At 38.0% G+C, this 13,563-nt stretch overlaps 1 protein-coding gene across 13 annotated transcripts in view; it reads right to left on the bottom strand.

The window, feature by feature from the left end:
- Positions 1–13,563, bottom strand: part of cacna1c (calcium channel, voltage-dependent, L type, alpha 1C subunit) — a 228,238-nt gene that overhangs the window by 67,369 nt on the left and 147,306 nt on the right. For all 13 annotated transcript variants that reach the window (XM_025899651.1, XM_025899656.1, XM_025899663.1 and 10 more), the window contains exons 5-8: positions 8,965–9,104; positions 7,567–7,719; positions 4,983–5,182; positions 2,630–2,733 (exon numbers count right to left, since the gene is read on the bottom strand). In XM_025899651.1, coding sequence (XP_025755436.1) covers positions 2,630–2,733; positions 4,983–5,182; positions 7,567–7,719; positions 8,965–9,104 — 597 coding nt within the window. The remainder of the gene's footprint in view (positions 1–2,629; positions 2,734–4,982; positions 5,183–7,566; positions 7,720–8,964; positions 9,105–13,563) is intronic.

Genomic DNA, 13,563 nt, shown 5'->3' with positions numbered 1-13,563 from the left:
TTGTCACTTTTTATGGAATCAAACTCAAAATAAGGTCAGTACTTCCACGCTTTAACCGCTGCACGCTCATACTCTCTCCCGTACTTGATATATTATCCATTGTTGATCTGCAGACAGCTGTTGTCATGAACGTCGCACTCGCTTACGTCACTATCATGAGACATTCTCGCAAAAAACTCACGGTTTTAGTAACGCAGTAACGCACCGTTCCTACGGGAAGTAACGGTAATCTAATTACCGTTTTTGCAATGGTAATCCCTTACATTACTCGTTACTTGAAAAAAGTAATCGGATTACAGTAACGCGTTACAAGTAACGCGTTACTGCCCATCTCTGACTGCTGAATTCAGATACATCTTCGTACATGTTTTTGTGTATTAACTGCTGATCTACAAACAGCTTTAATCACAAGGGTTCTTTGTTTACATATTAATTCCTTAAAAAAACAAAATGAGATGGTAGTTTTTCCACCCTGCATCAGTGCTGAAAACAGAGCACTTCACTTCACAATAGCACTAGTGCTATTTTACAGAAACAGCAGTGGAGCCTTGTAGTAAAAGAAACAATACCCAGAAGGTTTCAGTGGTCTTCGAGCCAGATGCTCGAGTATGATTTCACTACAGTCAGCTACAGTGATAAAAAAAAATCTATGTGCAGTCAGCATTGCTCAGTTGGAAGAGTCACAGAGCCTCAGATACATGGTCTTGTAAAGCAACCAAATGGGACTATATAGAAACACATTCTTGTACATGCTTTGTACTCATTAAATATAAACGCCAGCAGCAGCAAAAGGCAGGAAGGAGAAGGAAGTGAAGAGATCCCTCAAGCAAAAGACCAAAAGCAAAATTCTCCAAGAGCAGCAAAAAGGCAAGAAAGAAAAATTAGTTTCAAACGACCTTTGACCCTGCCCTTACCCGCTCAATACCCCCAGAACCAAGTTTAGCACAAAGAAGGATCCGATGATGATTAAGGTGACAAAATAGACCCAGGGCCACTTGTAACCTACAGCATCATTCACCTAGGAGGCATCAAGATAGGGGGCAAAGGGAGGAGATAGAAGGATGGAAGATGGGAAGTGGATGGATGGTAAAAATAGAGGAAAAAGTAAGACAAGAAGACAGGGGATTGATGGAAAAGGCAGGGAGTGGTAAGATGATGGGGAAGGGAGAAAGGAGAAGGGGGGGATAAGGGAATGAGTTAGATCCTTGGTGAAAGTTCCCAACAGATGGAACCGTTTACCTCTGCTTGTTCCCTGCTGGGATTATGGTGCATTGATATTATTTGTCAGTCACTTAGTGTGCCACGTGGCAAAGTATTTGGGCGGGACTTTTAAAACAGTGAAACCTATAGGAGGCTGCGAGTCTCACGTGACAAACAAAATAAATGAATCAATGCATTCCTGCAAGAAAAAAAAAGAAGTCAGAAGTTTAATAATCACATAGGTCATTCTACTTCTACTGTCATTCTTCTTTTTCATCCTTAATCATTGGAGAAATAAGAGTGTAGTTAGACAAATAAAGAGACTGTGCACCAAGACTCCCATGGACTGGAAATAGACATCAAGTCAAAACCATTCTCTCCCAATTTATTCACAATTAGTTTTTGATATTATCATCATTATTATTACCATCATGTGTGATCTGCAAACAATGTTTTTCACGGACGCTTAAAAAAATGCTTTTCACTACTCATTGCAGCCTGCTGTTTCATAATTTCCATATTTAATGCCACATTTCCTCCAGACTCCACTCTGTCCTTATTGTGTTTTCCCTGTTGTGCAAGTTTTTTTAGCATTCCACCTCCACGGCTGACCTGAGGGGTGAATTATTTATACCCCAGTGTGTCCCTGCAGACCGGGAGGCGCTTGTACTGAAACAGTGTGACTTGGCAGAGTGGGGTAAAACAGCACCCAGCGAGCCTGCTCGAGCAGTATTTGTTGAAACAAAACACACAGCGCAGCACATGCCTTTAAACAAATATAAACACTCTGCAGCTGCGTGCACAAATGGAAAAATAAAAAAGATCAATGCTAACTTGCAAGAGACAAACGTGCATGTAAGCTAAAAAAACATGTAGGAACACAGTAGTGTTCATTTTAAGTTGAAATGTTTTAAGTTTTGGAAATGTGTAAATATTTGTGTGTATGTGTCTACCTGTTCAGCACAGACAGGTGGGCAAACTGACATGAACACGACAGATAGACGCGGGGTCACTCACAGCTTTTTCTGAGTGCTTTTGCGTATTTCTTTCAGGCTTGTGCCAAAGGATTGATTGAGTGAAACAGAAAGGGAAGAGAGCGAAAGATTTTCCTCAGTTCAGTGATCATCATTTTATCTTTCCTCAACAACAGAGGACTACAGTTGTCTAGCTCTACTTTTTCTGGTGGAATGATGAGGTGAGACTGCTGTCAGCACACGGCTCTTATTTGCATCTAATTTATTATTTTACTGGGTCTGTATGTATGTATGTGTTTAAACATGTGACTTAATGACAACAGAAAGAGAAATAATAAGAAAAAACTTATTATTAAAGTCTTGTAACATCGTCATTAATCACATTTAAAATAGTAAATAAAGCCACACAACACACCTACTGCACATACACACGTAATAACAGCATAACCTCTTACCCGCTCAACACTCCCAGAACGAGATTGAGAACGAAAAAAGAGCCGAAGATGACAAGAGAGACAAAATAGACCCATGGCAGCTCATAGCCCATAGCATCCTGCATCTGAGAGAGAGAAAAGGCATAGAGGAGCGAAGAAGAAAGAAAAGGAGAAAGAGCGAGGAAGGAGAAAAAGGGGGGAGTAGCACAGATGTGGAATCAACAGGTGGGTGAGAAAAGTAGGGGAAGAACAGGAAACATGACAGAAAAGGTTTTGAGAAGGTTGACAGAGAGAGGATGAAGTCACGGATGAGTCAGGGCGGTAGAGGTCAAGGACAGGAAAGTGTGTTAGAGAGAGAGGTTAAAAGGAGATAAAAGCAGGAAAAAAGAAAAGGAGCAGTGCATGTTAAAAGAGCAGCAGATAGCAGCGAGAATGGCATAATTGTATGATTAAAACTGACTATAAGCCTTTTATCCTTTGCTTGGAGAGCAGGCAGACCACGATCCACAATTAAGAACATTTAACCGCTTTTGTAATTTAATGGCAAACCCTGGCTGTAATTTAAAAAATCTCTTTAAACAGTTCCACAGTAACTTAAGTAATTTCATCTTAGATTGGTGAATGGATCTAGAAACAAAGATATAACAGTATCAAGAGAGATTAATGTGGAAATTGTTGAGATGAATAAATGGGGTGGATATATATAGCAATCGATGCTGACAAAGTGAGCAGTTTAGCATCCAGGATTTTACTTCAAAACAAAAGTCACATTATTAGACTATTAAATTACTGATTAGATTGAGGTTGTAAATGTAAAGGTTAGGTTGTTTTAAAGAAAAAGCGGATAATAATATGATAAGGCTCTTAATTAAAGAATTTAACAGAAAGACTGAGGGACCGAGATGAAAAAAGGGAGAAGGCTGATAGCGGGTTTATGTGCTGTGACAGCAGCAAATGTTACATGTTGATATTTTGTAGTGAAAGTGTGTGACGCTGAAAATTATGTAAAATTACAACACTAACAAAATATTGTCAAAGGACTGGTGCTTCAATCATTCGAAGATTTAACATTTTAATTTGTTATAAGAGTGCTGTGTGTAAATATATACAGGAAACTGCAGTAGATGAAGCAGGAATAGCAGAACGGATGTAGACCTAATAACTTAACCAACAAGCACATATTGGATGCACATTTTTACGTGATATCCCTACAGTGGCTCTTAAGAAAACATCAGGAATAGAAAAAGCACATAAACCACAGTGGAAGTTTAATAAAACACAATGGAATAGAAAAAAATGAAGCGAAAGTGAAAACAAAAAAAACCAGAAAACTTTTGGGGAGACTATAAGGTGACGGAACAGCTGCGGAAGTGACAAGCTAACAGTAAATAGCTAATAGCAAGAATGTATCTACGTTATTATATGAATCATGTGATTAAAACAAACATACCTTCCATCTTTTTAACCCTCACAACACCGATGAACCCTCTGGTTATTTTAAGCGTGTCTTAATGCTTGGGATGCGTTGGTTTCTGTCATTTCTGCAGCTGGTTCGTCACGGTATTGTGTCCCCAGAAACACTTCTGTTGTGTTTTGTGGAATTTTCGGGGGGTTTTTCTACTTGTACTGTGTTTTAGTCAATTTCTTTTTTGTTTTAATCAATTTCAGCTGTGTTTGTTTGTTTTTCATTTCCTTGGTGTGTTGTTCAGCTTCTGTTTTTTGCAGTGTTCTTCTAGTTGCTGTTATTTTCTTAAGCTGTGGTCCATTTGACCTCTCAGTGGCATGTAGAGCTCAAACACAAGAGAAATTGGTTTTTCTAATTTTTGTAACTAATTTGTAACCATTTCATAAAATGTCAAGCCAGAAAGCTAATGCATTTACTTCCCTACAAGATAAAACTTTCAAAAATGCAATTACAACAAAGCACTTAAAGCTGTTCTAAAGGTTTGTCCAGCATCTTGAAAGCCCTTTTGTTCTAATTTACCAAGCTCTACTTGATTTGATTAGCAGGGAAACTTGTCCCTGCGGAAATATTTAGTTGTCTGTGGCCCCATGTTTGCTCACTTGACACTGAAATCAAGCGTAGGGATTCTACACACGTTCTAAATGAATCTGCGGCTTCAATTACACAGTGTATTGTCTGCATTGATTTAACCTGAGATAGAAGCTAACTCTGTGTGTGTATTTGTTCAGTCTTTGTATATGTACCCACCTTTCTAAAACAAGTGTTTTTGTTATTGTGTTATACTCCTTTCTCAAAAGCACTCATCTGGCACTGATGTTACAGATACAGTAAAGAGGCTCCACACACCAATCCCTCTGGCACTCACTAATCCACACAAACACAAAAACACTGCTTTGGTGTCCGACTCACCCAGTACAGCACGTCCGTCCAGCCTTCCATGGTTATACACTGGAACACCGTTAACATGGCAAAGGCAAAGTTGTCGAAGTTTGTGATGCCGTCGTTTGGGCCCTCCCACCCCACTCTGCACTGTGTTCCATTCTGCGTGCAATGTCGACCATAAGCTCCATCAGGTGCACACGGTGCTGGCTTTTCCTCTGCGATAGTGCCTGTGACAAAAGAGAAAAAAGTGGCAATGGCCATTTTTTAAAAATTTTTCAGATATCTTACAAATAATGTCTTTTTTGTGGCTTTAATGATGCACTGTTGAGGAGGGTCAGAGATGGAAAATTAGATTGAATTACACACAAAGATCATTTTCTGTTGTACAAGGGAATAAAAACAGTTCAACAAGACAGCTATAATTTATTTAGAAACCACAGATGTAGTGAGTTAAACTTCACAGAAAAAGCCATTTTTAGCTTTTACCCATCATGATTTTTAATGTAGAAATCAAGCAGCATGAAGCCAACTTAAAAGTAGCAAAAACCACAGATCCTCGAAAGCTTGCTTGAGGCATGCTCTAAAAGGAGGTCACTCGTCAAGGATTCACATGTTACAATAACCAAATTTATAACAGAAATAAACATGTTTAGAAGCTGGTATAAAAACATTTTGTGCTCTGTAGCTGCCAACTGTAAATTTTCACATAACCCACTGTTTTAAGTTTATTTTGCATTGGTAGCGCGTGCAAGTTTCACTTCCAATAATTCTGTAAGTTTTTGGGATTGTGTCATATTAAAACATACTGCAAACTATAAGTTGCTCACTTTTTTTCTATTCTGTTGTGTTTTAAGCCTGTTTTTCACTTGCCAAAGTTAGCATCTCATGTAACAATGCAGTGACTTTACACAGGCCTAGAAAGCAGTTGGCAATTGTCTGCTAACCACTGGCTGCTAGGATTATTCCTTACTGGTTGCAAGAGGTTGCTGGCTTACGCTGTGAAATCAGTTGCTAAGCTCCAGTCATACATGTCTAGAGACCAGTCAGCTACCCCCTGTAATCAGCGATTGCCAGGGAAAAGTTGCTTACAGTAGCTAATTGCAAAGAGGTTGCAAACAAACTGCCTTGTGATTGCCACTAACTGTGAAGACATGGAATATGCTGAAATATGCTGATTTCAGTGGCAAAGCACCGCTTACTTTGAAGGTGAACTGTCTCTGCTTCCAGTTTGTGTCATACTTTTTCCAGTTAGTTAGCGTGTTTGCAGACAAATTGGAGTCTTCCATGCAAATTATGGGTGAAAGCAACCAAAGCAATCATAAAGATAAAGATAAAGATAAAGATGACCTTTATTAGTCCCACAGGTGGGAAATTTGTTTTGTTACAGCAAAAGTGCAAAGTTATGTAGCAGAAATTAGAAACACTGGAATGCAATAAAATAAAATAAAATACTACATACACAATAGAATAAAAATAGAATAATATATACAATAGAATAAAATAGAATACAAATACTATATACAACTGAGTAAGAAAATACAAAAGTACAAAAGTGGAAGCTTTTGGTATGGCACCTGTTTGCAACTGAGTTTATCCTATTTGTCAGCACTAGCAATAGCAGAAGCTTCAAGCTTCAAAACTCTAGTCAATGTTTCATTTCAAGGGAATATCCATGTACTATTTATGATATATAGTGGCGACTGGATCCTTGTTATCAAAATTCTCCTTGAGATCATGACTCCCTATGCTTTTGTTTACACAGACTTTCAGTTTTTTATCGAGCATACTTTTCTAACTCAGCTGCTCGTCTTTTGAACTGCAGATCCCAGCAGGAGAGATTTACGCCCATCCAAGCAGTGCTCATTGAACATTTTGATTTTTTGCTACGGGAAGCTCTGTTACAGATTCAATCCATTCACATTAAAAAAAGAGGTTGAAAGGCTAAAAGGACACAGTGAAATAACACCAAACAAAAGCACCATGAAAAAAATCAATGTGGAAAAAGTGTTTTACTAATTATACAAAACAAGCTCTCCAGGGTGATGTATAGGATAGCAGAGTATTCCACTGGCACTTACCCTGTGGAAAGCTAATGCCTCTCAGGGGATGTATAACACCATCATAATAACACTCCAGTCCATTATACCTGAGGCCCTTTGCTGAAAATTGTTTCAATCATTTATGGCAGCTGTTGTTTCAATTATTGCTCATTGTTCCTGCTCCGAAACCTAAATGATGGTTTGAATAATTAATTGATGTGATCATTTAACTGTTTAAGGTTTGTTTGATAAAGTTTTACAGTAGAGTTCAAATTTATGCAAAGACCAGTCAAACTAAAGACCTTGAACATCAAAGTTTGCACTTTGGTGTTTGTGTTTAAAGGGTTTGTGTGGTTATTCATGTGTTTATATGGGGCTTAGGGTGTGTCTGTATGTGAATAAATGCTAACCGAAGCATGCCTGCACATACACTTCAATACATGCTTTGATCATGTATCTAAGCAACTGAAATGTTGTGTGCCATTGGCTGTGTTTGATCGTGCATGTTTTTATTTATATCTGTGCATCAGTGCTTACAAAAAGGTATTCTACGAGTGAGTGTTTGTGTGTACCTGTTAGGTTATGAACGCAGGTCTTGTGCATCTTGCCCATGAAGAGCTCCAGACCGATGATGGCATAGATGATGATGACGAAGAGGACCAGCAGGGCGATATGGAGCAGAGGAACCATGGCTTTGATTATGGAGTTCAACACTACCTGTAAACCTGGAGGAGGCACACATTTGCTAAGAATCCAAAAATGCATATGAGAGTGTACAGAACATTTGAAAAAAGCATACAGTTCTTATAAAATCTGAGGATTGGTGACTTACTGTCATTAAAAATCATTATTGGCACCTCATATACCAGCATTGTCATAATGAATCGCCATGCAAGCACTTAAGCTGACTGTTATATTTCATCTGAAGCTTTAATATTGCTTTTGTACAGATATTCTACTGAAAGGTATGACTTCTATTAATTTTAGGCAAAGAAAAAAACATGGCATTTTCAAATGCAAATTTGTCTATGAGCAGAACACCTTTCCAGTTAATTTTATAAATGCTTTGATGAACAAAAGCTCAGTGCTCTGCATATTAATAACTTAAAACAAGAGGAGCAAAAATATGTTGCTGCTGAAGAGGCGTAACAATGCAAAAGGCAGTAGGAGAAATTGTGGGTTTATTTAACTGAGTAATTTGTTAAAACAAACTAAATTAAAAACAAAAAAGCTCACAGGCTTGCGCATGTAGATGACACCAGTTTATTAGATTACACGTATTAATTTCATCAGTTACTCTTTTGAACTTTTTAAAACGCAACTGCATAATCAGTGTGGTGTCATGGAGTGAGGAACGCTTAGATAGTTGCTGGAACAGCAGTTTTTCCACTTGTCAGTCGTGAATAACTGGCATGGCTAAGATGTCTAGATTGTACAACCTCATGTTTTTCTTCCTTTAATGATCAGCCTTTAATAAAAAGATAATAAATTCCACAGCACATAAGCAACTGGACGCCATCTGTGCGTAAGTCAGCTGGCAAGCACGCTGTTGATCAGTTGCCATGACTGCCATGACTGAACGCACAGCCCACAATGGCACTCAGCACTTTTACACCAAATGACAAAGTGATAGCTGTGCACTTGCATCCTCTGCATTTGTTTGCAAGTGTAATGCACATAAAGGTGGAAACACACTATTTTGATTAAGAGTGTCTTCACAGACAAGCATGCACATAAATCGTCCAGCTCTGAAAGTCTCTGCATTTCTGACAACGGGGCAAGAAGAAGACTGGGTGTGAGTGTGTCATCATGTGTGGCGTCAAGCACCAATGCGAGCTTCAATCTCTGGTCCATTCCACCCCCCCACCACACCCAATCACCATTCACACCTGATCCCCAGAGCACCATTTGTGCTCCTGCTTTTCTCTCTTTCATTCTTCTTTTTTACTTCCATAGCTCTCTTTACTTACTCGGTACTCCAGAGACCAGTCTGAGGGGTCTGAGTACTCTGAATGCCCTCAGAGCCTTGACATCAAAGCCCGCTGCTTTCCCTCCAATAGGAGTAGCCCCGTCCCCTTTTGTGGCCTGCTCCAAGATTGCACTGAATAACCTGTAAGACAGAAGGTAATGACTTCAATAACCATCATTTTCACATTGACATCCCATTTCCACATACTAGAGAATATATGAGAGAAAGAAAACGATAAAAGAGATACAGCTGTAAAGGCCCCACCACAGTTGGTGTCATTATGGCCATGATTTTTAAATCTTTGTTTGCCACTTTAGACATTGGCAGTAGTGTTGCACAATATCAGGTTACAGTTGAAAAGAAAAACAATTCTTTGACAGAAAATTAAGCAGTATGCAATGGGTAATTGGAAAATGCAAATAGGAAAAGGTATGATTGAGGCGAAATTTTAATACTGTTGTTGAGGTAGTGTGGGGTTGGCCTTTTTATTATACACTATTTTCATTAATCCTATACCAAAATGAACACCAGTGGAAAGATTGCAATATAAGTGAAATGTGCTTACAGCAGCCAAATTTGGGAACAAATTTTTAGAAGGTAAAGGCCTGGTGAAGTCATCAGTCTCGTTTCACAATTTGACTCTTGAAGAAACTCGAAAGCAAAAAATAAAACAGCTTAGCAAGTTATCCTTCCAAGAAAACAATCGAAAGTGTTTCATCTGTTCCCTCTGTCTTTCGCAGATAAGGAAATGTGAGGCATGTGGCTTTAATGATTTGACAGTCAGCTCCACAGAAGCCTGCGACTGTAGTGAAGAGAGCTGCACAGTCAGGTTATGTGGTACTACGCAGAAAAACTCTCTTTTAAAATGCCAAATGTATTTTTACACTCTTGCCCTTTTTAGTTATTACCCTCCATGAAAACAGAAACATCCAGCCAAGAAAGATTTAAGCAAGAACTGCTCATGAGTTTAAATTAATGGACTTTGGTCAAAATGTGTGAACACTTTACTTTGGTGAAATTCAGGTCTGGGACTGATTTTCATACTTTGGGCTACTGAACTTTAGTCACAGTGACCAGCAATTACCAACCTTGGGACTGAAAAAGACATCATTACAGAAAAGGGCCAAAACAGCTAAACAGCTGCACTCTGAGGATGGCCTTGATTTTGGGTTTGAAGGGTCACAAGCCAATAAGGTTGGGCAGCACTGTTTTACTGTAGAGCAGTAAAAGTTTGTGGTAAATGTCGTATAATGCGACAGTGCCCATGAGTGCTAACCGAGGTCGATGAAGTCATAATTTCTCACATTGGTCTGCAAGAACTTGGGATGAAATACAACACCGATCCCATCAGGCAGGCTAGTGCCCAGAAATGTCTTGAATGACATGATCAGCAATCACACTGTACTCTTCAGGTTTCCATACATATTTGTCAGTGTAAAGCAGAAGTGTAATCTTCAATGAAGAGCTAAATATGCTCTTTTTTATGCTCCCCCCTTTTGTTAACTATTATCCCAATGAAATTATTGACATACATCCCTTCGGTGTAAGTGACTCACAAGCTTGAATTTATGTACGTCCAGCTGAGCTTATCACTCTCCCCTTCCTGTCTCTGGCTCTCCGAGATCCTTTAGAAATCACCATACAATACCATTTTCCAGCTAGCATGGCTCAAAGGCCAGTCAGTGGCGCGTTAGTCATGGAGAATTATCAATTAGCACAGATGAAATGGCCACTTGAAAAGGCCTCTCAAAACATATCTCCCTCTCTCTCCCTCTCACACTCTCTCTGCCTCTCTATTTCGCACTACCTCCCTCTCAATTTGATTAACTCTTTTCCTCTCTCTCCCCCTCTCTCTTGGTGGGAAGCACTCCTTTGAAACTGAGCACGAACAGTACGTCAGAGATTCACAATTTTGCACCACCAGCATGTTCTTTTGTTGTAGGGTGTTTAAAGGTAATTAGAGCCTCGGAGTGTAGCACCACATTGTGAGCTGTATACATCCACAGCTAAAGATAGTACCAACCGCGTGCATTCAGAAGGAGAAAAAGGCTGAGAGGTATCACAGATGTCAAAATGTCAACACCGCGTCGCTTGAGAAAAAATATTTACACTTAATTATTACAGTTTTAAAAGCTTGAGCATGTTTAAATAGTGATTCTTGAAGCGATGTAAATGGCACTTGTAGCCAAGTGTGCCAAGCTAAATGCAGAGTCTCTGCTTTACATTTAGATGGCACTACAGTCCTTGATGCACTGACTCACTCAAGACAACTTTGAATTGATAATGTGTTATGCTGCAAATACACTTCCATACTTTACACTTTTAGATACCTTTGTTTGTTTGTTTGCTATCCAGTGAACAGAGAAAAATTGACTGACACTAATATTTGTGGATTTAAACATCCAATAGTCTATATATATATATATATATATATATGTACACACACACACACACACACACACAGGTATTTATTTGTTCTTTCCTTTTTAATAGAATTGAATTTATTTATTTATTTTTTAGTTATCTGTGTGCTTGTTTAGGCCTTGGCCAACTTTGCTCGGATCAGCTGGTTGTTGCATTTGTGGTGTTCCAAACACGTGATATATTGAAGGGTGTTTCTACTATCTCTCCTTTTAAATTTTTTATTTATTGGCATAAATGCTGATATTGATAGTTAATATCTACTGATAATATCAGCCCACTGATAAGCCTGATTTAGCTCATTTTGGTGTACGAGGTATGTGGAGTTGCTATCGTGTATTACTATCCATCAAAGGCTCTGATTAATAGTCAAGTTTCTAGAACAGCGATTCCCACAGTGCAGGATCAATGACTGTATACAATCTTCACACAGTCATTGTGCAGGAAGGACACCCCTTGTGGGCTGTTATGGTACTGCAGGTGAGCTTCAGTAATAACAGATTTATATAAAGGTATTTATTTAGATAAAAAGTGGATCAAATTGGATCAAATTGGGTAATAAGAGATGGTAATGTTATTGATCATTACTCTGATCTAAACTTAATGCTTTTAAATTGAAGGTTTCTTCAAGTTTGGCTAGTCTAAGATACTGCAGTTTATTCTTACTGTTTAAATTATTGACTTTTTTTTTTTTTTTTTTACAAAACACTACACCTGACTCATCAAATATTATACCAAACCACAATACATTATATTATCTCTTATAAAAGCAAACATTGTCTATAAAACTCTTCAAACAAACTGTCATTTGAATAAAAGCATCAAGAACAAACTCTGTGCTTATAATATAAATGAATTGTTTTATAAATTGTTCTGCATGCGTGAAAGGAAAAGTTCTTTCCTCTTTCTGTTTTGTCATTCATCTTCAGTATCCAAAGGTGTATGGTACTCCTGTGTAATCTGAACATATATCTGTATAAATACACACAAGTTTGCTTCACAATAATTTCCAACATTCTGCAAACAAGAAAAGTTCAATAGATGAAAACAAAAGCTGTTTTGCAGGTCAGGCCATGAAAGTGTATCCACATCACATTCACTGTCGTCTTTAACTCGACAGCATGGAAAGTATTGCCTGTAGTGCCGAATATGAGTGAAGTATAGTGAGTTGTTCCACAGGCTTTTTTCCCCCTGTTTTTTCTTCTCTTTGTTACAGTGTTAAGCAAAATATTCATTCAGCTTGTATTAATTCTGCCCAAATTTTACATCCTGGAGTACAGTAAGTGTCATGTGGTAGTTTTCTGACCCTGTAAATGCTGAACAAATGGAATAGATAATTTTTTTGACTGAATCCTTCACTCTGTATTTTGTATTGATCACACCCTTAATACAGGGAGGGAAAGTAAAATGAAAGAAACATAAAATTGCATGGGGAAGGAGATGGACCTAATATATCTGAGGAAAAACAAAAGTGGAAAAAGTGATGACAAAGAGTGAAAGAGCGAAGTCAAAAATGAAGAAGTAAGGTAAGTATGAATGCAGAGACCAAGGTTCTTTTTTTTAATTAGTGTGAATGCTTGTAAAAGCATTCACAGTATTGTTCTTCTAATCTTTATTATTAGTGTGAATGCTTGTAAAAGCATTCACAGTATAGTTGTTGTAATCTTTATTAGTGTGAATGCTTGTAAAAGCATTCACAGTATAGTTGTTGTAATCTTTATTATTATTATTATTATTATCTATTCCGTACGTTTTTTGTAGTCCTACTACTTCAAAACCGTTCAACTTAGAAAAACCATTCAAACACCGTTAGATTCCTCTTCTTTTGGACATGACTGCTTCTATTTTTCTCATTTTTAACATTTATATTTTTAATTTTATTCAACTTTTTTCAACAAAAATTTCCCATGTATTTCAATGGGGAGACCCTTCAAATCCTCATTCAACTTACTCATTTTTAAACTCCTACTACTTCCACATACGTTGACATAGATCCACCATTCAAACTTTAAAACGAAGACAAGACATTCAACTATTCAACTTGTATTTATCTTTTCAATATCTGTTATACTTTTTCTTCAGTTCCAGTTTAAGTTTCATGATGTTTTTTCAGCCATTTCAGAGTTTATAATGGGTGTGTATGGGACGGAATGTTGGAGGTTAGAGTGAGAGCTTCAAC

Source organism: Oreochromis niloticus, linkage group LG17 (assembly GCF_001858045.2).
Source record: "Oreochromis niloticus isolate F11D_XX linkage group LG17, O_niloticus_UMD_NMBU, whole genome shotgun sequence".
Taxonomy (NCBI): domain Eukaryota; kingdom Metazoa; phylum Chordata; class Actinopteri; order Cichliformes; family Cichlidae; genus Oreochromis; species Oreochromis niloticus.
This window is presented reverse-complemented; position numbering and strand designations above follow the sequence as displayed.